The following is a 24,404-nucleotide window of genomic DNA, read 5'->3' on the forward strand; positions in this document are numbered from 1 at the left end:
TCCTGTACACATTTCAAGCAACAGGATGTGTATTATGATGTGAGGACAGAGAAGGAATCTTTTCATGAGGTGTCATCTGTGCAAAAGGTGCTGCTACAACATCAAGGATGTGCTATGAGCAGCAAATGCAAGTAAAAGTGATGGTAAATGTTCAGGCATTTTTTTGTATTTTCCCCCATGCCTTTTTGCTTGCCTGCCTACATGTCTGCTACACTTGTGTTTGAAATGACTTTCGGAAGCTGCTGACTTCAAGTTCCCGTTGTTCTATAAATGCAGACATGTTGTCCACTGTCCACTGCCAGCAGGTTTCATAGCTCTATAAAACCCAGGTGCGTTATCTGCTGTCTATTGTCAACAGCTTTTAGGGATGAATGGCTTTTACTGTTATTCTGGATTGAAGAAAAGGACATGCTGTGCTCCTGGCTTCCCCTTCCCCACCCAGCACAGGCATTTCTGTGATTATGGCTTCTCATTTCTGGAATTCCTTGCAGAAATACTCCTTTGAGAGAATGGATCAGCTCCGTCAATTCCAGAACCTCATCCAAGCCACCAGCAGAGAGATCATGTGGATCAATGACTGTGAGGAAGAGGAGCTTCTCTACGACTGGAGTGACAGGAACACTGACATCGCCAGGAAGCAGGAGGCCTTCTCTGTAAGACAGCTCAACCTCCCTATGCTTTCCACGGGCTCTCTTTTGGGATAGTGAGGGAGGAGCAGCCTGGCTCAGGGGGACTGATCACAGAACGAGCATTTCTTCACTCTTTCAAAGTTCCTGGGGATTTTTATCAATGCTTTTGGATTAGGTACTGTGTGACAACCTTTTGAGTCAAGACTGGACATCTGTTGGAAGATTGTGCTGCCTTTCAACCAGTTGTCATGGTTTCTTTTGACCTTGGAAGCTGGCCTTGTCAGTACAGTCTGCTGTGGACTAGCAATCACACGTAGTTTGTGCACACAGTCATTACATTGGCATGCTAAACTAAGGGACTTGAATCAAGCAGTTTAATGCTCCCTGTTAGGTCTGTGTAGGGGTTAAGGGGTCCCTGTGTTTGGCCCTGACGTCTGTCACCAGGAAGCAGAGCTATACCAGAGGGAACTGCTGTCTCTTCCTCTGATGGCTTTGTGCGCTGTCAGAGGTAGTTTGCACTGCTCCTTGTCTTCTGTGGGTATGTAGGAAAATTGAGCATGTGCGTTTCTTTAACTAATATTGGTGTTGATCACCAAATTAAAAAAGGAATGAAAGTTCACACTATTAAGGAGGTACTTTTTTTTTTCTTAGTTCAGTTGTTCTGGATGTTGCAAGATGCAGTCATTTATTTTAGCTTCCATCATTCAAAGGCAGAACTTTGGGTGCTTTGCTCTGTGAAGCAGCAAGCCTAGAGACTAGAGCTGAGATGGTTGTACCTTCTTTGATTCTGCTGTCTTCATAATTAACTTCAGTACATTGAATGGAATTACTATGTAGTGTTAACAGGGATAATTTCACATTATCACAACTATCTGGAAAATTTTCAAGTAAATCATCCTGTGCAGTGTGCGTTTGGGGGCTTAACACTGTGTTTTGGTTGTTTAGAAACGCATGAGTGAACTGGAGCTCAAAGAAAAAGAACTCAACAAGCTAAAGCAAGAAAGTGACCAGCTAGTGCTCAACCAGCACCCTGCTTCAGACAAAATTGAGGTGAGTTAGACTTTGTGTGATTTCACTTGCTACTTTAATTGCTACATCGAAAAAGTTCTCAGTGAAAGTCCGCAAATGAAATGCTGCATTTGGACGTGACAAGGGTTTGCCTGCCAAAAAGCACGTCCATTTTTATCCAGCTCTATGAGCTGCTCTAATAAATGTTACTAGCTTCCTCTACACACCTGGCCACAACAACTGCAGTCTTCTTAAGAGTTAGGGGGAGAGCTCTCATTGCTATCAAATTTGATGATAGATGCATGTAAAAATTAATACGAGGCTTCAGGAGTTGTTTAGTGTATTGAAATTGCTGTATCATCTCATTTGAGTTGACTACAGTGCAGCAGAATTTATGGTAGGAAAGCATGTTGTTGTTCTTATGTTATCTTAGTAGGCGTGTTTTAAAGAAAGCCACACACTTCGTTGAGAGTTTATGTTTCATCCAGGTGCAAATACTTCCTGCAACTGAAATTCATAGTGCATTTCTGCAGCTTAGCCAAGACACTTTTGCTTTCACAGCTTGGTGTACATTTATGTTACAATTACAAAAGCTGCAACAATTTGGAAAACCTCATTTTATTAGGAAATGCTGTAGTTGTTGTAGTTTTAAGAGTGCATAAGAAGCATGAAACTGAAAGAAGCTAATAGGAAATAAAAATTAGTCCTTTCTGCTTTTCAGTGTATTTACTTTGTTAACTGTTACCATGTTGTGTAAAATCACCATCCATGTTTCTTCTGTGGTCAGTTTCTGCCTTAAAGGAAAGATCCTTGTAAGCTCCAGCAGTGAAGTAAAAGTTGTGTGTAATTTTCTAAAGAATATACATGAAGACTACTTGAGAAGTTTGAATTTGAAAATAGCTATCATAAAAAAAAAAAAACCCAAACATGTTTGACAGTGTTCCTCAGAAGGAGGAGAACGCGACAATTTGCAATTGAAATATTTTATTTGCACTGCTGTTCGTGCATTTCACCCCTTTTTGTTCATGCACTTCAGGCTTTATGCTGATCAAGCAAAATTCAAGTCATGAACAAATTTCTCTCTGCATCCCACAAGCAGGTATTTAACTCCTTTCAGTTAGGTAGATGCTTAGAAGCCAGGGAACTATTTGCATGAATTACGTTATTCTGGTGTGCATGAATTTGTTTTAGCAGATTTTTCATTTACATTTATGTGGAGCATAAATAGTTTTTCTTGAGTCTAGGTACGGGAGAGAGATCAATGTAGTGGTTTGAGTTCTGTATATTACTATTTTTGTTAGGCCTACATGGACACATTACAAACTCAGTGGAGCTGGATTCTTCAGATCACCAAATGCATTGATGTTCATCTGAAAGAGAATGCGGCTTACTTTCAGGTGAGTAGTGATCTGGAGAGTTCACACTACTGTTGTTAAGTGTGAATCCCATCACAGATATTTTTTTCTGTACCAGAATCTTTCTAAATCTGTGCAGAATTATGCATAACACAATGTTACCATATTGTAAATGCTACCATTCTGCCAGATGTGAACTGGGATTTCTCATTAAAGGAATCCATTGATTTTTAGCAGACATTTTTAGGAGCTGTGTACAACTGAAATCACAACTTTTCTTCTGTAGTTCTTTGAAGAGGCCCAAGCCACAGAGTGCTACCTGAAGAACTTACAAGACTCCATCAGAAAGAAATTCATCTGTGATAAGAGCATGTCATTGCAATCTTTGCTGGAGCAGATCAAAGAGCTGGAGGTACTGTCACACCCATCTTATAGGTTATGTTCTGCTTTCCTTGGAAATCAGTTGCCCTCTTCAGATACCAAATGTAAACCCAGGGGCACTGCAATGGTTTATATACAGTGCTGCATGAACTTGAAAAGATAAAAAAGATTCCTGCCTGTTTCTTAGCAAAGCCTACAAATGGATTAGAGTTATTTTAATTTGTGTAATACTCTTTAGGAACTCTGGTTTCTTTTTAAATCTGGATTGAGCCCAACAAATTCCCAAGTTTCTGATGTGCTAACAAATTAAGAAAAGGAAAGACTTTCATTCATAGGTGATAGAATAAATTTTGCCTCAAAGGATATGTGCATTTAATAAATGATTCATCATGCCACTTTATATCACTGTAGTCTCTCGGAAAGGACTTAACTCGTAGCTGTTTTAGCTAACTATTTGCTTACCATGAGTTAGGTCCTACAATTCCGAATTGAATATACTGGAGGAAAAATGGTCAGTCATGTAAAAGGGCAGTTGATGAAGTCAGGTTTGAGAGTGCAGTTACTACTTTTTTTTTGTTAGCATTCATGTCATAATAGATTCTTTCCATTTATTCCTGTGGTTTTTTACACATCACTTTAACCACATTGCAGATGTGTGTGAAAAACCTGCTTTGCAAGTTTTGCAAACTTTGCAGGTTGCCAGAGCTGGAGCTAAAGGAAGTTTTGCCTACAGTGAGCTCCAGATGTATCCCTCTCTTAATAAAACAGTAGGAACTAAATGTGGTTTCTTTTTAGAATGAATTTTTAACATAAAATTAATCTTTGCAGAATGAACGAGAGAGAATTCTTGAATACAAGAGGCAAGTGCAGAGTTTGGTGAATAAATCCAAGAAGATTGTGCAGCTGAAGCCACGTAACCCAGACTACCGGAGTAACAAGCCCATTATCCTCAAGGCTCTGTGTGACTACAAACAGGATCTGGTACTGTATCCCTTTTTGGCTGAGAATTTACATCATGCAAACTAGAACACGGCAAATGATTTAGTAAACAAACTGTTGAGCTGATAACCCCTTTGTAATACCTTTGTCTGCTTTTGGTCAGCATTTAAATTCCTTCGACAAAAAAGCTCTGACTTTCATGCAATTATGAATAAACAAGCTAGGTTCTGGTTGGTTAATAAGTTTAGTCAAAGTTATTATTATTAGTCCATTAAATAGCATTAATACTCATAGTTCGAATTAGCACAGAAGAGTCTCATTGATAATTGGGTTAAGATTGTTATACAGATGCTTCCCAGCATCTACCTCTTTCTTTTGGTGATTGCTCGCCCTTCCAGTGTCCCTCTGGGTCTTTAGGTCAACACTTCATCTAACAAAAGATGAGGGAATGTACAATGAGTCATTTTTGTTATCCTGAGTTTTTTGCTGGGTGGAGTACAAAATTGATGGTGGTGGTTTCTTCCTCCTCAGTACTGGGGCTGCCTGGTTTTTTTTCTATATTTTTTTTTCTTAACAGTCTGCTTAGAGGCATTTTCTGCTTATGTGCTCTTTCTCTTCACTGGTTCCCAGTTACCCAGTTTTCCTGTTCTGTTATCTGTAAGACTTGTTTTACCTGATTCACTAGGTTGCACTCCTTCAGTGACCAGTAATTGACCACTCTGATTTGTATTTACGATCTGAGGTTTCTGCTATCCACTCTGTGTCTGTAATCTTCCATACCACATTTTATTCCAGAGTCACAGAAGTTCAGCCCACAGGGAGTAACTACTTGTTACTCTAAGCAAAGCTAAACAAATTTAGGCAATGGTTACCTGACTGCTTGGCGATGGCTCTTAGAGTTAAGCATGCTAAATTCTGCTCGGGTGAAGGTAAGCCCAGACAAGTCTGGAGCCCCAGCATGGTCAGGTCAATGCAAAACCTGTGGCCTTTTACTAGTTCTGTCAAAAATCAATTTGCTGGCTGTAGAGGTGTGATGGAAGGAGAGAGTCCCATCAGGATAAATGACAGGAGGAGCTTCCCCCTCTTGGATGTGAGGGGGTTGTAACCTGCACCGTGGCCACACCCATGGCCACAGGGTGTCAGGATTTCCAGCAGTTGGGGCCAGTGGGTCTAGCTCTGCCGCTCTCGTTCTCAGGCCCTTTGCAAGTATGGATGCAGCACTAAGCATCTTTATGCCTCCAGCTCACTGGCTTACAGCCATACATGGTTGCGTAGCTTACTGTGGCCATGTGTCCATACTCAACCTTTGATGTTTGTCATGGCAAGCCCCAAGTCTGGTGATCAACTGGGCTGGCAACTGCTCAGAGTGTCCTGTGGCTTCCACTTGGTTTTCTTGGGTTTTCTTCACATGGAAAACAGATTCAGGGAGAAGGGGTTGATCTGTACTGATCTCTTGCCCCAGTATGAAGCCATGATGCACACCCAGACCTGGCAGCTGGGAAGCACTCCCACTTCTGTGATTTAGATACGTCTTCCTTGTCTGTCTCTCCTAGAAACTCCATCTTACTTAACTAAAGAAAAAAATGTTGTTCTGCATTCCTTACAGAAAACGGTGCGCAAAGGAGATGAATGTATCTTGAAGGATAATAACGAGCGCAGCAAGTGGCTGGTGACCGGCCCTGGAGGAGTGGATATGCTGGTGCCATCTGTTAGTCTTATCATCCCACCCCCCAATCCGTTAGCAGTGGATCTTGCTACCAAGTGAGTTGCTGCCTGGGTTTGGACACCTACCACTGGAAGTAGATAGAAGAGTTTGCTCAAAATTGCAACCAACCACAAAATCTGGTCTGTGCCTTGATCAGAGTGCCACCCCACCCTATAAGGGTGGGGGATTGAGGACTAGACCCTTGACTTGAGGAAATTCACTTCAGTGAAGCTTGCTGGGATCTAAAAATATTTAAAACGTAACTTTTACAAGGTATTTCTCATCTCTAATAATGAAAGTAACGGATAAATTAATTTTCAAGATTTTTTCTAGTAGAGAACAAGCCTTAATGCACTCCACATCTGGTGGATGTTTCTTGGGATGTTTTGTAGCTATGCTACAAGGACACACGCGTTTTGACCATGAAATTTCTTTTCTCATCTCAGAATTGAGCAGTACTATGAAGCTATTTTAGCTTTGTGGAACCAGCTGTATATCAACATGAAGAGCCTGGTATCTTGGCATTACTGCATGATTGACATTGAGAAAATCAGAGCGATGACTATTGCCAAGGTAAGACTCCAGCTGGCTTTACCTGTAGACCAGGGACATCCATGACCTGACCTTTGCTGTCCAAACAGTGCTTGCTGTGTCCTGTGCAGATGTATGTTCTGCAAAACCGTGGGCACCCACCTTTTGGTGGGTTGCACAGTTATATATGGAAGCTGTCGTTTTATTAAAGGAGAAGCAAAATGCTTTCACATTCAAACATGATATGGATAAACAGGAAGATTAGCTAAGGGGATTTATTACATACTTGCTGTACTTGTTCCCACTATGCAAGGGCATGGATAGACAAGAGTAAGAGGTAGAATTTCAAACTATTCTTAAGTTATGAAATGGTTATAACAAGAATAGATGAGCTCAAAGGGCACTTCTAGCACCGTATTTTTAGAGGCAGCCTGGGTAGGTTTTATTCTAAAATGTGATTCCTTTGTTTTTTTCTATAGGTATATTAGTTTGTTCCTTAATGATTAACTAGTCATAAACCTTCCCCAATTGCTTCTTTTTTGAAAATTATCTTCTTCCTCATTTCAGTTGAAAACAATGCGTAAGGAAGATTACCAAAAAATAATAACTGACCTGGAGATCCATTATCAAGAATTCCTAAGGAACAGCCAAGGCTCAGAGATGTTTGGTGATGAAGACAAACGAAAGATCCAGACTCAGTTCACTGATGCTCAGAAGCACTACCAAACCTTGATTATACAACTGCCCAATCAACCACGGCAGCCACAAACAGGTTTGTTGTCCTCCTGTTTTTTGTAGAGATTGTACTGCTTGTGTTTCTTTGTTTGGGGGGTGGTGGTGCATTCTTTTTATGTGAAAATTTTCTCATAAACATACGAATGGAAACACGTTCAAGAATTGTACCGCTGTCTCCCAACATACAAAACTGGCCGTGCGCAGGGAAGAGTATGTTTTGTTCTTTCTTCCTTTGGTGTGAATCTGGGAATAGTCCTCTGAAGTTCATGGAATTCGCTGGGAAAATGACAGTAATTTAGTCCATCTGATATGTTTTCAGTTATTAGGAAGCAAAATCTCACGGCTGCATTCAAGGAGACAAGTTTCCCTTTTTGTGAAGGGGAGATTTCATTACTTGAAACAGCTGCATAAGGCCCCAGATCTTCTACCTGTTCTCAGTTCTATAGATCAAAACAGTGCTTACGTCACTTTGGCGCTGCATTGGCTTTCTGTATGTTGGTGCTCAGTTCTCTGGCAGTTGACATTTACCCAATTCATTTTACAGTGGTCCCAACTGAGAGCTGTCCTGTGGGTTCCTCAAACACCATTATCGTTAATGAGAGAAATCGAGAACATGAGAAGCAGGAGGCCTGGCTGCTGATGGAGCTTCAGAAACTTCGGCGCCAGATTGAAGCTTCTGAGATTCGGATGGTTCAAAGAACTCCTCTTGGAGTGGATCAAGGGGCTGTGCATGACTTTTCAGTCAGAATAAAGGATTTAGAGGTAACTGTGGATGTTTTTCTTTGAGCATCTCAAGCTCAGTATGACTGTGCCGCAGAGCATGTTGCAGTTGTATTTCTGATCAGCTGGGAAAGACACACATCCTGTGCAGAAAATTCTCAGCTGGAAGCTAACTATGATGGTTTGGATTGGAGTTTAGCTCCTAAGTAGAAAAAGTTGACTCTTGGATTTTAGAATTCAAATTCTGTCAGGCAAAGAGTGCAGAAAGCCTGATGTCAAGTGGACATGAGCTCATGTTAAGCCTCATCCAGGTTAAAGCACTATTAATATCCTTTTGCACAGACCCTACTTTACCACCTGCCTCTGAAGTGCTGTCTGTGGGATGCAGAGTGGATACAAACTCTCTCCCAGTTTTTAAGATTTGAAGGAGACTGGAGAGAGAAGATTAGTAAGAAAAGAGAACAGGTTCAGCATATGAGAAATTCCCCCGAGGCAAAGAGGTTGCGAAGTTCTTAAGAGCACAAGGACCTTGACAGGTCTACTGAGTGCAGTAGGCAGCTGGCTGTAAAGCACTCTGCTTTCAACAGAGCTGAGTTTCAGAGTGGACGAGGTGCTCAAAAAGAGGTATTACCTGTTGTGTACTGTGCAAAAAAGAAACTGCCCAATGTTACTTACCTTGAAGAAAGCAAGCTCAGGCACTGCTTCAGTCCTCAGTCAAGCTGGTTAGATAACAGCAGACTGTTTGGATAAGGAGACCAATTGTATATGTGCTGTATATGATCATTCAGCCACCAAAAATGTGTAAATCAGGCATTCTCTTTCCTTAGGGTGTGCAGAATGACTCTCAAATAATGGCTGAAACCCTCAATAAGCATAAGGACTTGCTGCCTAACTTCAGAGGCTGTGAAAAGTATGTGTACTTGCAATCAGAGATAAATGCCCTGTTTCAAAAACTGGAAAATATTAACGGTGTTTCTGCTGGCTACTTAGACAGGTAAGAAAATTGAGGTTATAGCAATAAATCATTCACTTGCTTCGATAATTCGTAGTGCAGAAACCTGCGTTTTGTTACCAGTAGTGTAAAATTACACCTTCTTTCCTACAAATGCTGTACATGTGGGTAGAAACAGACACTTACGTGAATTCCTTCTCTTTTCTGGAAGACTTTAAAAAAAAAAAAAGTGAGAATCATGGGTATCACTGAAATTTTTTCTGTATTGTCTATTCTCTTTAACTAATGATCTGCAATTAATTAGAAATATCACCTTTCCTGCCCCAGTCCATAACAGATTGGTCTTGTATTATTTATTTTAGCTTGAATGCACTGAGGTGTCTGCTCCAGATTATTCTACAAACAGAAGATGTGATCAGAGTTTTTGAAGTCAGACTGTCTGAGGAGGAGACTGTTCCTTTGGATCTTGATAAAGTGGAAGCTTATAGGGCTTGTCTGAAGGTGAGAGGCTGTGACCCAAGGACACAGCAAGGCAAAATTCGTAGCTGCCAGCACTGGTCTATTGAGCTAAGTGAAACCCTTCCAAAACCACAGGAGATGGAAACGCTGATCCAGTTGTTTTCTATGACATACACATACAATGCTTTTGCAAATTATTGGAAGCAATGTACGGCTTACTGCTACTTCCATCCCCTGGTTGTTGCTGCCCCCGCAGCCAGTGACATGGAAGGTCTCCATAATCCATTTCTGTACAAAATTGTCTGTGTTTATTTGTATCACGTAGGAAGCTAGATTTGAAGGCAATACCTCCTTTCTTGCAAAAAGGCTTGTTAATTGCCCTTGTTGGCATCTAGTTGTAACAAGTAAATTTGAGTATTATTGTGTGTCCTGGTTTTGCCATAGAGTCCATTTCAACTCTTACAGTGAGAACTGTCCGTCCTGTACAAGGGGAGAAGGCAAAGAATAACTGCTTTGCTGAGCACAAAGTTGGCTTGCAGAACCAGTCTTTATCTGGCATTGAGCTGGTCCTTTGTGCACTGAGTGCCCTTGGGAGAATAAGGACTCTCTTTCATTCTTGTTCTCAAGTGTAGTAGGGAAAAAGTGTGTAGGTGGCACAAATGGAGTACAACCAGGTTACCTTTTTATCATGCTAAATGAGAGCTGCAGTTCAGTTGCTGGGAGTTGTTCTTAGCTGGTGTAAATTTGAACTACACACACAAAAAAAAAAGCTTGAGCATATTATCGAAGGATGTTTACCAAAGTAGGTGTTTCACTTTAAATATATTAAGTCCAGCTGACATCAGTGTACATACCTTACTGACTTAGAAACAAAATCTTTAGATTCCAACATATTGTGTATGCTGTTGATGATTAAATTTAAGCATCCTCTCAAGATTTAAGATGTATGACAGCATTTTGTTTTTTCTCCAGAAAATGAAAGCAGACCTAAACATGAAGAAGTCACTACTGAATGCCCTGGAAAACGAGCTGCAGAAAACGCTTCAGATTCACTCACAGTCTTGCCAGTCATATACCCTGTATGACATGGACATTGGAAAGTTCTGTGACAAAGTTACCCAGCTAATAGACCGCTGGCAGAGAGTTGATAAGCAGATAGATAACAGGTTTGATCATATTTCCTAATAGCTTCTTCCTTATTGCTATTGCTACTAAGATCGTCCTTAACAGTGAGTCTAAAAGAACCGATGTGCACTAATCATCACTTCCAGCGGACAAATGGTGACTTCAGGGCAATAAGACGAGAGCAACTGTGAATAGGTTGAACTTACTTTAAAAGGGATTTTGTAAGACCAAGCAGGAAAATGTAGTTATTCATCTAAATGTATAATCTACACGCTAAGGAGTTGTTCTAATTATTTTTTTTTTTTTATTCTTGCTGTGTTCTTGGATTAAGTACTTCCAGTCAGCATTTTCCCCCTCAAACAAATCAATGCTGCTTATTCCTGAATACGCTATACCTGAGGGTTAAAAAATTAACGCTAAGAATTAAGTAAAAAAAATCCCAACAGTTTTTTTTAAATGCTTTATTAAACCGAAGGCATATTTTGATTGTTTGTGGGTTTTTTGAGGTGTGGTTTGTTTTGTTTTGGTTTGTTTGGTTTTACTTCAGGCCAAAAGCTAGTCCTGTTAATAAAAATTGACCGGTTGCTGGTTGTTTTGGTGAAAATTTTGAACAAGAGTACTGTAGTCAGTGAACCCGATTCTTATCACTGCAAAGTTTCATCCATCCCTCACTTAGCTGACTGGAAGTGCCAGCCTCTCCGTATTGCAGAGTTACTGAAAAGTGAGGTAATAAAACCCATGGTGGGTGACTAATAACCAGTACAAGTCTCATTTGTTTGAAATTTTTGTTCAGAATCTCCTTTTAGAGGTTCACATAGTTTTACCTAGTTTATTACTGTGTCTTATTTCTGAAAAATGTTTATAGAGAGAGAAAGAGAATGAACTTTCCATTTTGACAGTTTCCCCTGTTTTTTTCTAGATCATGGGATTTAGAAAGGCAGATCAAACAGCTGAAAACTTACCGAGATCTCTACCAGGCTCTGTGCAAATGGATCTGTGATGCCAAGCGTAGGCAGGATTCTATTGAGTCCATGAAGCTGTGCGATTGCAACGCTATCATGCGATATCTACATGATCAGAAGGTATGCAGCGCCTGAATGACTTGTCTTCAATTATCTGGATTTTACATTGTTTTGTTGATCAGAAAATATCAGTATCAATGCAGTCTGCAATACAGCGGACTGTTTTGAATTATAAAGTACACAAGTTACCAGAAAACACCACATGTGTAGAAGGCAGGAGAGAGGAAATATTATTATCCTCATTACTTTCTGTCAGCACTGCTACAGATTATGAACAAGACTGTTTTTGGCTCCTGCACAATCACTGACACTTTTACACATCAGCTTTGAATTAATTCAAGGGACTGTACGACGGTGCAACTTATGGGACGAATTATAACACAAAAATAAAAAGCGAGGGAATACATCTAAGCTAAAGTCAAGGAACTCTCCCTCACCAGCTCTGGGGGTTGTTCAGTTGCTAGGTGTTCTTTCTGAGAACAACCTTCTCATGCACAGAGCTTGCCGTTGCAAAAACCACACAGCTACAGGTCATGTCAGGTCTGAGCTTCTGGGGTTGCAGTGGTCTCATACTGCAGGTGCCTTCTGATGGAGGCAGCGTGTACAGGAGGAAATACTGGCAAATCTTGAGGGAGTGCTTCACAGCTCACTTTTTTTCTTGACAGAACTTGCACAGTGAAATCTGTGGGAAGCGAGACAAAGTTGAGGAGCTTCTCAAGCATGCAGATCAGTGCTCAGCTGCAATTAAGGTACTTGGATTTCAGCATTTTTATGGGGTGTGGTTTTTCATGGTCAGGCGCGTCCCATTGTCTCTGCTCTGCTGGCAGGTGAAATATCGGCTCCCTGATGTGTGTGTGCAGAAATTGCTGGGGTGAAGCACTTGTGTGTACAAAACATAATGAAAGTAATTTGTGTACTTGCCACCTGAAGACCACAGGATGATGCAGAGGATACCAATGAGAGCTTCTCTTCAGGAGAATCAAAGCCTCCTTCTAGCCAGACCAAACTTTCCAGTTCACATGTTAAAAAAATAAGGGACTAGAGAACAGATTGGTAGCTTAGGAATTAGGTCTGATTAGGATCTGGTCTAGGAGGCAAGACAAATGCAGAAGGAATGGTGTGCAATAGCCATGAAAACCAAGAAGATACACAGGGAATGGTTTTGTGGTCTTTGCATTTTTGTAACCTTTATATCCATGCTTTCTCCAGCTCAATCTTACTTTCTGTGACAAAGATCTTGCTATATACATGGCGTGGTGTATGTGATACGAAAGAGACGCAGAGACAGTTATTTCTGATGAAGTTTTGGTTGATAACAGTACCTAGACCAGTTGCTCCCATAAATCTTTCTCACTTCCGGGTAGCCCTCTACTAACAAACACGTTTCTTCCCTTTTTTATAAAATGTTTTTTTCTCTTTTTCCCTTTGCCATACTCCTCCATGAGTCTCCACAGTGGTACTTGAACTGATGAGCTTCTATTTATGATAGAGGATCATCTGTACATGGCCAGAGATATAGACAAGGGAAAATGTAGCTTTTTATTAAAAAAAACAAACAACAAAACCAAGTCAACCCCAAAACTTTATTTGCATTTTGGGAAATCCGGATTCCCAGAGAGTTCCTTGGCAGTTGCTAAATGGGTCTTACCTTTCCCTGTTGTTTTACAGGATTATGAACTGCAAGTTGCTTCCTACAGTTCTGGATTAGAAACATTGCTCAACATACCTATCAAGAAGAGTGTGGTTCAGTCTCCTGCAGTGCTGATTCTGCAAGAGGTATCTTTCTTTCCTCCCCATCAATCTTTTGAATACATTTGTTTGTCCATGTGAGCCATTGTGAGTCATATCCAGCTGTATTCTAATAATTAGCAGCGTCATTGGTAATGTGTACTAAGCACGTAAGCCCAAGGAATTAGTGCAGAATAGTCGCTGTGGTGTAAAATCAACTCGGGCTCATTTAGACAGTAGATTAGCCCTCAGGAATTTACCTCATTCCTATTCAATGTCCATTGCATACATATTGTGAGAAAGTAAGATTCATGCCCCAGGTGGTTTAGTCACTTTCAGCCTGGGAATTAACCACTATTAAAAGTTTAATGTAGGTTACTTGTGACTGTCAGACAGGAAGAGCATGATGAACCAGGGGATGAAGCCTTGGATTTAATATCACAGCAGCCGTGGGGGAAAATAATCTTGAAAAAGAAGGTGTGGGTTTATCAGAAGGGAGAATGTATACATTTGGGGTCCCCAGAAAGTCATGTGAATTTGTGAGGAGGAGAATTTGCTTTTTACTTTGTCAAGTGATAGGTTTTCTCAAGTGGATTGGAATCCTTGAAATGATCTGAGACATTGGTATGTTCATATCTAATTCTGTACTACCAGCTGCTAACAATTCTCTTTCTTTTCAAGGCTAGTGAGGCTCAGTCTCGCTACATAGAGCTTCTTACAAGATCAGGAGATTATTACAGATTCTTAAGTGAAATGTTAAAGAGCATGGAGGACTTGAAGGTAATTTGACTCTTTTATTTTCTTTACCTTCCATTTTTATCACAGGTTAGCAAGCTATCACTGATCAAAGACTTTCTGCTTAAGTACAGTGTAAAACAGCCCACAAAACGAAATCCTGAGCTCAGTGGTGTCCCATGAAGGAGGCATATAAGCAGTTTCATGCATTTTTTGTCAAAGAGTACACCATCTTGCAAAGTTACCTCCAAGGTCATGTGTGAGGTGGAGAACATTAGCCTTCTTGGTAGTTAGGAGGTGCTCCTCAAAGCATGCAAGAGGTCCTTCTCTGCCCATCAGAGCCTTGACCTCAGTGAGAGTACAGTTATCTCAGTGCTGAAAACTTGCTCCTCATGGTTAAGGGGCCCACCTCATTTCAGGCTATATCTATAGTGTTTCGAATGGAGTAACTCCTGATTTGATTTAGCTCAGTGGAAACAGAGAGGCCCATTTAAGAGGTCACACATATGGACTGTGAATCACCTGTTTGAAAATGGTGAAGGTTCTAAATGAGGCTTTTTAATACTTTGTTGGTGAACTCTTGGTACATCAGATTTTACTATCTGTATTGCATCTCCCTCCCCCCATCAAGTACCTTTTCCCCTCTGAAAGTCATTATGCTGATTTCTGAATAAAGTTTGACTCTGAATAAATGAGGATTCTAGAATTTGTCTTGATGACGTTAAATAAAAAAGGATTTTGAGCTCTCATCGAAGCAGAGGAAAAAATGCTTTGTTAGTTGTCAGTGTTAAAAATGTATATTGTATTTTATGTGATGATTTTGAAACAGTTGTCACAAATGTTTATGAGGGTTTTTTGTTTGTTTGTTTTTCTGCTGTCATTTTGCAGATGAAAAACACCAAAATTGAACTCCTAGAAGAAGAACTCAGGCTTGCCAGGGATTCAAATTCAGAGACAAGCAACAAACATAAATTCCTGGAGCAAAATCTGCAGAAGTACCAGATGGACATTTCTCAGCTCAAGGCAAAGCTGATGAGTTTGGAGGAGATGAAAAGACAAGCTGAAATGGATGGAAATTCTGCTAAGCAAAACCTGGACAAATGCTATGCCCAAATAAAGGATCTAAATGACAGAATAACCAGGCTGACTTATGAGACTGAAGATGAGAAAAGGAAAAGGAAGTTGCTGGAGGATAGATATGAGCAGCAGAAGAATGACTATGACCAGCTGCAGAAAACAAGACAAAACGAGAAAGACAGCCTTGGTTGGCAAAAGTTAGAGTCTGAGAAGGTCATCAAGGAGAAGGAGTACGAGATAGAAAGATTAAGGGTTCTTCTTCAGGACGAAGGCACACGGAAGAGGGAATATGAAAATGAGCTGGCTAAGGTAAGAAACCAGTTTAGCGAGGAGATGAGTAATTTAAAGAACAAGTATGAAACAGAGATTAATATTAAGAAGACCACAATCCAGCAGATAGCTGCACAGAAAGATGATGATGCAAAAGGCCTCAGAGCCCAGGTTGACAGACTGACAAGAGAAAACAGAGACCTTAAGGATGAGATTGTGAGGCTGAACGATGCCATTCTGCAAACCACAGATCAACGGAGGAGGGCAGAAGAAGATGCTCTTCAGCAGAAGGCTTGCAGTTCTGAGGTGTCACAGCAAAAGCATCAGTTAGAGCTGGAGCTGAAACAGATCATTCAGCTTCGTGGCGAGGACAACTCAAGATACAAGCAGGCTCTTGAGGAGGCTGCCTCAACTATTCAGGATAAAACTAAGGAGCTGGAAAGGCTAAAGGTTCAGCTTCAGGAAGAGGCTAAAAGCCGATGGGAACTTGAAAATGAATTGGCTAAGGTAAGGAACAGTTATGATGAGGAAATTATTAGTTTAAAGAACAAATATGAAACTGAGATTAATATCACAAAGACCACAATTCACCAGGTCACCATGCAAAAGGAAGAGGACACAAATAATTATAGAACACAGCTTGATAATGCCATGAGAGAAAATAGGAATTTGTGTGAGGAAATTAGGAGACTGAAGAATACAATAAGTCAGACAACAGATAATCTACGGAAAATAGAAGAGAATGCTCAGCAGCAGAAGGCAGCTGGCTCAGAGCTTTCTCAGAAGAAACAGCAGCTGGAGATTGAGCTGAAACAAGTTATTCAGAGGCACTCTGATGAAAGCATGCAGTACAAACAGTCGCTTGATGATGCTTCTAAGACCATTAAGGAGAGAAACAAAGAGATCGAAAGGCTGCGAAAGTTGTTGGATGTAGAAACAAGTCAGAGAAAAGAACTAGAGGATGAGAACAGTCAGTTAAAAAGAGTCCAGTTTGACCTGCAGAAAGCAAACACGAGTGCTACTGAGACAATTAACAAGCTGAGGATCCAAGAGCAGGAACTGGCCAGACTGAAAATTGACTATGAAAGAGTTTCGCAAGAGAAAAAAGGCAGGGATCAAGAAAGTGCAAAGTTCCAGAGCACTGTAAAAGACTTGCAGATCCAGAAACATAAGCTGGAGGAGGAACTTTGCAGGCAGAATAAAAATGTAATGGAGGAGACGTCCAGGAGGAAGAAACTGGAGGAGGAAATAGAAGGCATGAGGAGATCTCTCAGAGAGCAATCGGTTAAAATAACTAACCTCACACAGCAGATAGAGGAAGTGTCTATTGTAAAGAAGAGGAATGAAGATGACCTTAGACACCAGCGAGAAGTATTAGACGGTCATGTGAGAGAGAAGCAGAGATACATGGAGGAGATAAGAAAATACACGTCTGATATTGAGACTTTACGCCGTCAGTTGGTCCAAGAGCAGGAGCAATTAAAACAGGCTCACCTACGATATGAGCACTTACAGAAAACCTCTGAGGAGAAAAGCAAAAACTTGAATGAGTGCAAAATAGAAATTGAAAGGCTTCAGTCTCTCACCGAGAACCTAACCAAGGAACACTTGTTACTGGAGGAAGAGCTGCGAAATGTTAGATTGGAGTACGATGACCTCAGAATGGTCAGAAGTGAAGTTGATGAGAAAAATACTGCCATTGCTGAACTAAAGAATCAGCTTCAGACGAGCAGCAAGCAAACCCTGGAACTTCAGGGGTTGATTAATGATTTACAGAAAGAAAGGGAAAAATTGAGACAGGAAATTGAAAAATTCCAAAAGCAAGCTCTAGAGGTATTCACACATATTTTGATCCCGGCTTTACTGTCTTTCAGATATATAATTAATTGCAGTGTCCGTTTGAATCAACTTAATTCACACTTTGCTGTTTAAGTTCACTGTACTTGTGACTAATATCCCCTTTATGGCCCTTCCCCTGTTCATTTTTAAACAAAAATGGCAGGATTTGGCCACTTTCTTAGCCTCTTTCCTCCCTGGGAGTTGTGCTAGGGAGCCATAAGCTGTCTTATCGTCTAGCTGAGCCTTGCCCTCAGCCCTTACCCCAGGAGAAAACCTGGGTCTGTGCCAGCCTCCACCAAACCATCCTAGGGGAAGATGAGAGTACATGGAGTACCACTGTGCTTTAGCTGTACCCTGCTGGCTGTGTGCTTCCCCAGGCTGTTTCAGCCAGGATGGGTTAAAGCAGTCCTTTGAGGCTGACCTGAGTGGTATCACAGACTAAACCAGCTAAAAACCCCAGAACCAACAAGCTGTCAAAGTGCTGCTTAGCTGGGTAAGGTGTTGACTACAAGTGAGGATTAAAGATGATGTTGTCAGCTGTACCTGAGGTACTTAAAGCCTATGTTTAATTGACTGTTTTGGGGGTTTATGTTCCTAAGTCACTAAGGGCATTTGCAGATTTTACTACTGGCCCTTATTTCTTAAACTTGAGGCGACAGCATAAACAAGTTAAAATGTTTTTTTCATATTTCATTCTTCTGCCTGGTTTCTTGTCCAAAGAGGTACTGTTTAAATATATACAAGTAAGCACTTGTGAAAATGTTTCTTTGCTTTTTCCTGTACTTGCCCTTTATATTTCTTTCCTCATTCCCATTCTCAGCTATTCTTTCCTTTATTCAGATTTTCTTTCCTTTGTTTTAAAAATCTTAATACGCATTTTATAAAAATATTAACATTTGACACCTGTGCATAAATATATATGCATGTATTACAAACATATAAACTTGTATTCTGTTTAATACGGACTATACAAATGTGCATGCTTGTAAGTGTTTGTGTATGTGTATACATACATGAAGACATTAAGTAAATTAAAATGTGAAGCAACACAGGTAAAATTGTTAGGAGTAACATGCGAAACTAATAGAAAAACGAAAATTGAGTCATATATTTCCTTTTTATCCATGTATGACCAGTCCTTAGCTGATACAAATTCACTCAGCTTAGCAGGACTATGCTAGGGTATGTCTGCTGAGCCTCAGACTCTTTACGAGTCTTGAATGCTCTGTGTATGTGTAGGTGTACTATGAGAAGTATTAAAAAGTTACAAAAAGAGCTAACTAAATCAGCAGAAAATCAAGGCTGTGGGGAACAGAATGGAGTCTCTGGCAGTACTAGAGACACTGTCAGTGAAGGGACAATGTACCTTCACTGGTTTATGTGTATCCATGGTCTTGGGTAAGGCACTGCTGCGACTAGAATGTTTTCCAGTGGCAGCTTGCTGCAGGTTAAATGACAGGCTGAAGGGCATTGTAAGTGGAGAGCATAACTGTAACCAGCATAAACTCTAACCATCTTCTCTTGGTTTATTTCTTCTTTAAAATTGTAGGCATCCAATAGGATTCAAGAATCCAAAAATCAGTATAGTCACATTATGCAAGAAAGAGAAACCTTGCTGATAAAAATGAGTGCTTTGGAGCAAGACAAAGCCAGGCTGCAGAGATTAGAAGAGGAGCTGAACCGTTTGAAAGTTACCCTGGAATCAGAGTCTCGTTTGAAGCAACGCCTGGAAAGTGAGAAGCAACAAATCCTGAATGACCTCAATCAGTGGAAGAGCCAGCACTCCCGGACAGAGGAATCCATAAGGAAGATCCAGTGTGAGAGAGAGAAGAGTGAAAGGGAGAAGAACACCCTGAGGAATGAGATTGAAAGGCTGCAGATGGAGATCAAACGGATCGAGGAGAGATACCGGTGCCGACTGGAAGAGACTGCTGTCAAAAGCCAGTCAGAGTTGGAGTCCGAGCGACTCAGGATGCAAAGAGAGATTGAGAAACTCAAGCAACGCCCATACGGGTCCCACAGATCTACGCAGACTGAGGAAGACTTTTGTATTGATGCCTCCAAATTGCTGTTCAGTGGGCTGCGGAAGAAGATCACAGCAATGCAGCTGTACGAGTGTCAACTGATAGACAAACTCACACTGGATAAACTGCTGAAGGGGCAGAGGTCAGTGGAAGAAGTCACAGCTGATATTGAACCCTACCTGAAAGGGGCAGGTGCTATTGCAGGGGTGTCTCTTTCACCCAGACAGAAGTACTCTTTTGTTGAGGCCAAACGGAATCAGCTGCTTACAGCAGAAAACGCAGTCCTGCTCTTAGAAGCCCAGGCAGCAACAGGAGGCGTGATAGACCCACACCGAAATGAGGTCTTAACGGTGGACAGTGCTATCGCCAGGGATCTGATCGACTTTGATGACAGAGAACAAATCTATACGGCAGAAAAGGCTATTACAGGATTTAAAGATCCTTTCTCGGGCAAAACTGTGCCAGTGTCTGAAGCCATCAAGAAAAACTTGGTTGACAGAGAAACTGGGATTCGTCTGCTTGAAGCCCAGCTGGCTGTAGGAGGGATTGTTGATCCTGTCAACAGTGTTTTCCTACCCAAAGATATAGCTTTATCCCGTGGGTTAATTGACAAAGACCTGTACAGGATCCTAAACAACTGCCAAGGCACTACAAAGAACTTCATTGACCCCACCACCAAAAAGGCAGTCACTTACATGCAGCTGAAGGAAAAGTGTAGAATTGAACCACACACTGGGCTGCTCCTCCTCCCAGTGCAGAAGAGGAGTATGTCATTCCAAGGGATCAGGCAGCCTGTCTCAGCAGATGCACTGCTTGAGGCTGGAATTATTAAGGAATCAACAAGGAACGACTTGGAAAGAGGTGCAATTACAGTGGAAGAAGTGAGTGAGAGAATTATTGATTTCCTTCAGGGCTCTAGCTGTATTGCGGGTATCTACAATGAGGCTACTAAAGAGAAACTTGGCATTTACCAGGCTATGAAAATAGGTTTGGTTAGACCAGGGACAGCCCTTGAACTCCTAGAAGCCCAGGCAGCCACAGGGTTCATAGTGGATCCTGTCAGCAATGTGAGGCTGCCCGTTGAGGAAGCTTACAAAAGAGGCCTTGTTGGAATTGAATTTAAGGAGAAACTTCTCTCTGCTGAAAGAGCTGTCACTGGGTACAAAGACCCAGAAACTGGAAACATCATTTCTCTGTTTCAAGCAATGAACAAAGAGCTCATAGAGAGAGGCCATGGCATTCGTTTGCTGGAGGCCCAGATTGCTACTGGGGGAATCATTGACCCCAAAGAGAGCTACCGCTTGCCAGTAGAGACGGCCTACAAGCGTGGCTACTTCAATGAAGAGCTCAACCAGATCCTTAGTGATCCAAGTGATGACACCAAAGGGTTCTTTGATCCCAACACGGAGGAGAACTTGACCTACTTGCAGCTGAAAGAAAGATGCATGAAGGACAAAGCAACAGGACTCTGCCTTCTACCCCTGAGAGAGAAGAAGAAGGTGGTGCACACCTCGCAGAAGAACACCCTTAGGAAGCGCCGGGTTGTCATTGTAGATCCAGAAACAAACAGGGAAATGTCCGTGCAGGAGGCGTACAGCAAAGGCCTCATAGATTATGACACCTATACAGAACTAGCTGAACAGGAGTGTGAGTGGGAAGAAATAACTATTACAGGATCAGATGGTAGCAGCAGAGTAGTCCTTGTTGACAGAAAAACAGGTAGCCAGTATGACATCCAAGACGCTATTGATAAAGGTCTGGTTGAGAGGAAGTTTTTTGACCAGTACCGTTCTGGCAGTTTAAGCCTGACGCAGTTTGCAGACATGATTTCCTGCCGTAACGGCACTGATGAGGTGTTTCGGCACGAGTCAGTGACGCGGTCTCCCACGGTGCTGAGTGTCAGGAGTTCTTCCTCGGTGATCAGGAGCGGTTCTTTCTCAGAGACCCCAGAAGAGTGCAGTCCCATTGCAGCCATATTTGACACGGAAAACTTGGAGAAAATCTCCATTTCAGAAGCTATACAACGGGGTATCGTGGATAGCATCACCGGGCAGCGGTTACTTGAAGCCCAGGCCTGCACAGGGGGCATAATATGCCCTACCACAGGCCAGAGGCTTTCGCTTCAGGAAGCCACCAGTCAAGGCATCATTGATCAGGATATGGCCACACGGCTCAAACCAGCCCAGAAGGCCTTCATAGGGTTCGAAGGCATAAAGGGCGGACGCAAGAGGATGTCAGCAGCTGAAGCAGTAAAGGAAAAATGGTTGCCTTACGAGGCTGGGCAGCGGTTCCTTGAATTCCAGTACCTCACTGGAGGTCTCGTGGACCCAGAAGTGCGTGGAAGAATAAGTACTGAAGAAGCCATTAGGAATGGATTGATTGATGGTCGTGCTGCCCAGAAATTGCAAGACACTAACAGCTATCCCAAAATTCTGACCTGCCCCAAGACCAAGCTGAAAATATCCTACAAAGATGCAATGAATCGGTCAATGGTGGAAGACATCACTGGGCTTAAACTCTTGGAAGCAGCCTCCGTTTCATCTAAAGGCATATCCAGTCCTTACAATGTCTCCTCAGCACCCGGATCACGCTCTGGCTCTCGCTCTGGCTCACGTTCAGGCTCACGCAGTGGGTCTAGGAGGGGAAGTTTTGATGCATCAGCAAGCTCTTCATATTCTTACTCATACTCAACCTTCAGCAGTGGGTCTATTGGGCGCTAATAACAAGTGAGGGAATGTGTCTGCTTTTTAATATCATTTAGATTATTATATATCCCCTTTCCTGAAAAAAAACGAAACCCAAACCAACAACTAAGCAACCCAAAGCAAAATCCTTGAGTTTTTCTAGGTGTGTTCAGCTTCTCTTCTGAAAAAGCTGTAAAATGCTTGAATGCGAATTTATGGAATATAGATTATGGGATGCAAAAAGTCATACTTGTGAATTTTGAGTTTCGGTTCCCATTTGCTTTTAGTGTTTGGATTTTAATTGGTCTCTGTATATTTTAAATACTCTGTCATGTGCCTTCTCCTGTTATCTGTAACTGTCAACCCATAAGCTGATAACTGAGGCTTGAAAGTCTTGCAGTAGTTAATTTTTTTCCACATAGACCTTTTTCAATTTGCTATTATGAAGAAAAAAATACTAACAATATGGACAGAAAATGCCTTTAATATTGGTTTAGAATCTATACTATAACATGAAAAGCTCTGTCTTCCAGATGCTCTACTTCTCTATGTTTGGCTAGCCATTTTCTTAAGTATAACTTGGTGGATATAAAGGGCTATTATTAGGCTGGGCTTTTGTTTTACTGTTACCCATATATATTTTCTACTGTTTTGCTTGATTTCCATGTAACGAAAAAAAACCCCTCTGACTGCACCAAGTGAGCTATTCTGGGCAATAAACTTCAGAAGTTTTAAAGTATTATTTGTTGTGTGCTTATTAAAATTAGCTATGGACATTCTTGGAGGTCCAGATTAGAGAAAGAACCAGTTTAAAAAGTAGCAAATAGTAGCTTTGTCATAAAAATAGTGTACAGGCACACTATTTTTCATTATGCTGATCCATCGTTTTTATGAATGTGGACTTCTGATTCTGCATTTTCAGTAGGAAAATGAAGATAGCACCAGTAATGGAAACTGTGCCCCTAGAAGCAGAAAGCCTGTTTCTGGAGTTGGTTATAGACTTGATGATGACCAGAAGCACGTTTCTTCTGCTTGTGATCCAGCCCGTTGTCTCTGCGACTACAAGGGCCTGAGTCAGATTCTCCCTTACACATCAGTGTAACTTGGGACAACGAGCAGAACAAAGATACAGTGATGGGGCTTCACCAACCAGCATGGTGGCACGGGAGGATCTTTCACAACCTGAACAATCGCCTCCTGTAATGTCCTCCCACTTCTCCTGACTCCTGAAAGCCTAGGCTGAGAAAATAGCAAGAGTGTATCAGTCTTTGCATGATGCCTTGCTGTTGTCAGTTCTACACAGGCTGTTGGCGGCCTGCTGACTCCTTTTATCTGAGCTGAGGAAGCTCCTGAGCTGAGAAACCAGAGCAGGACTAAGTGATCACAGGATTAGAGGACACAACGTGGTTTGAAACGGCTTCAGCTGCCATGAATGTTCCTCAGCCAGAGCAGAGCATGATTTCTGTACATCAAGACTGTCCTGTTCTCTCCCATTCGCCACACAGTGCAGATACCTCGCAGTAGGCACTATGTTCTTAGCCGGGTGATCGCTTATGAGAATTTAGCATGGTTTTAGACAACTGCTAGTACAGAGCTTTAATGACAAAGCTATCAGTATAATTTGCCACTACCTGAAATTAATTCTTCCTGTAAGTAGGAAGGTGTTGCCTGAAGCACATACCTGCTTTTAGCCATGTACCATGTAGGAACTCCACCTGTCTGTGAATTTTATCAGTTGCTACAGATAGAAAGAAGCAGCTGATAGGCACAAATGCTAATCACTATTAATGATGCTGCCTAATTTTTGTAGCATGTTCCTTTTCTGCAGTAAGGAATAGCATGAGTTTTGATACTGCTGTCTCTGACTAAAGTGTACCTTCTAGCCTGAAAAGCATTTCCAGTGTTTTCTGAAGATGAGAGCTGTGTATAAAATCTCTGCCATGTATAAAGTGTCCTCAGTTACTGGACTAAGAAATTAAACGGGCTGGTACAAGTCGGTGGTAGGGACCTGTATAGAAAGAAGGTGAGAAAGTGCATCCCATCTCCTAGGAAACTCCACAGCTTTGGAAGTTTCTCTCTACAGCTGAAGTTCATTAACTGTGCCATAGAGGAAGATCCAGTGTCTGAACGGCTTTCTGACTGCTAAGGAGAAACAGCCCTGTAAAAAAAATCACTGCTTTATTTAGTCCCAAGCTGTTTCTGAAGTTTTAACTGGCTGGGAGGTTCATGGGCTCTACAGTAAAAATAAAATTGGTCATTACCAAAGGAAAGTCTGCTATTGGGTGCACGCACCCCTGCAGTTTGCATGGGCTGGGGAATCCTGTGCGCTCTTCATGGCAGAATTGCCACAGAACTGGGCTTATGTTTTGCACAAGAGATTCCTGGCATCTCTGTTAGGTTGTTTAAAGCTCCATCTTTACATATTACCCTTTTTACTGCTGGATCTACCTTCTGTCCTATTGTGGTGGCCTGAATGTAAGACCATC

At 41.6% G+C, this 24,404-nt stretch overlaps 1 protein-coding gene across 1 annotated transcript in view; it reads left to right on the forward strand.

The window, feature by feature from the left end:
• The window catches only part of DSP (desmoplakin), a gene marked incomplete at both ends in the record, with an annotated part of 38,430 nt that extends 16,476 nt beyond the window's left edge, over positions 1–21,954 (forward strand). Inside the window, 18 exons of the mRNA XM_082310325.1 lie at positions 492–653; positions 1,575–1,679; positions 2,939–3,034; positions 3,279–3,404; positions 4,202–4,354; positions 5,919–6,073; positions 6,464–6,590; positions 7,116–7,320; positions 7,828–8,045; positions 8,831–8,997; positions 9,318–9,456; positions 10,387–10,580; positions 11,459–11,621; positions 12,227–12,310; positions 13,230–13,337; positions 13,971–14,069; positions 14,913–17,204; positions 18,760–21,954. Of these exons, the coding sequence (XP_082166451.1) occupies positions 492–653; positions 1,575–1,679; positions 2,939–3,034; positions 3,279–3,404; positions 4,202–4,354; positions 5,919–6,073; positions 6,464–6,590; positions 7,116–7,320; positions 7,828–8,045; positions 8,831–8,997; positions 9,318–9,456; positions 10,387–10,580; positions 11,459–11,621; positions 12,227–12,310; positions 13,230–13,337; positions 13,971–14,069; positions 14,913–17,204; positions 18,760–21,954 (7,788 nt within the window). The remainder of the gene's footprint in view (positions 1–491; positions 654–1,574; positions 1,680–2,938; positions 3,035–3,278; positions 3,405–4,201; positions 4,355–5,918; positions 6,074–6,463; positions 6,591–7,115; positions 7,321–7,827; positions 8,046–8,830; positions 8,998–9,317; positions 9,457–10,386; positions 10,581–11,458; positions 11,622–12,226; positions 12,311–13,229; positions 13,338–13,970; positions 14,070–14,912; positions 17,205–18,759) is intronic.
• Between the last annotated feature and the right edge of the window lie 2,450 nt (positions 21,955–24,404).

This window comes from Platalea leucorodia, assembly GCF_965183815.1.
Source record: "Platalea leucorodia genome assembly, chromosome: 1".
Classification (NCBI taxonomy): domain Eukaryota; kingdom Metazoa; phylum Chordata; class Aves; order Pelecaniformes; family Threskiornithidae; genus Platalea; species Platalea leucorodia.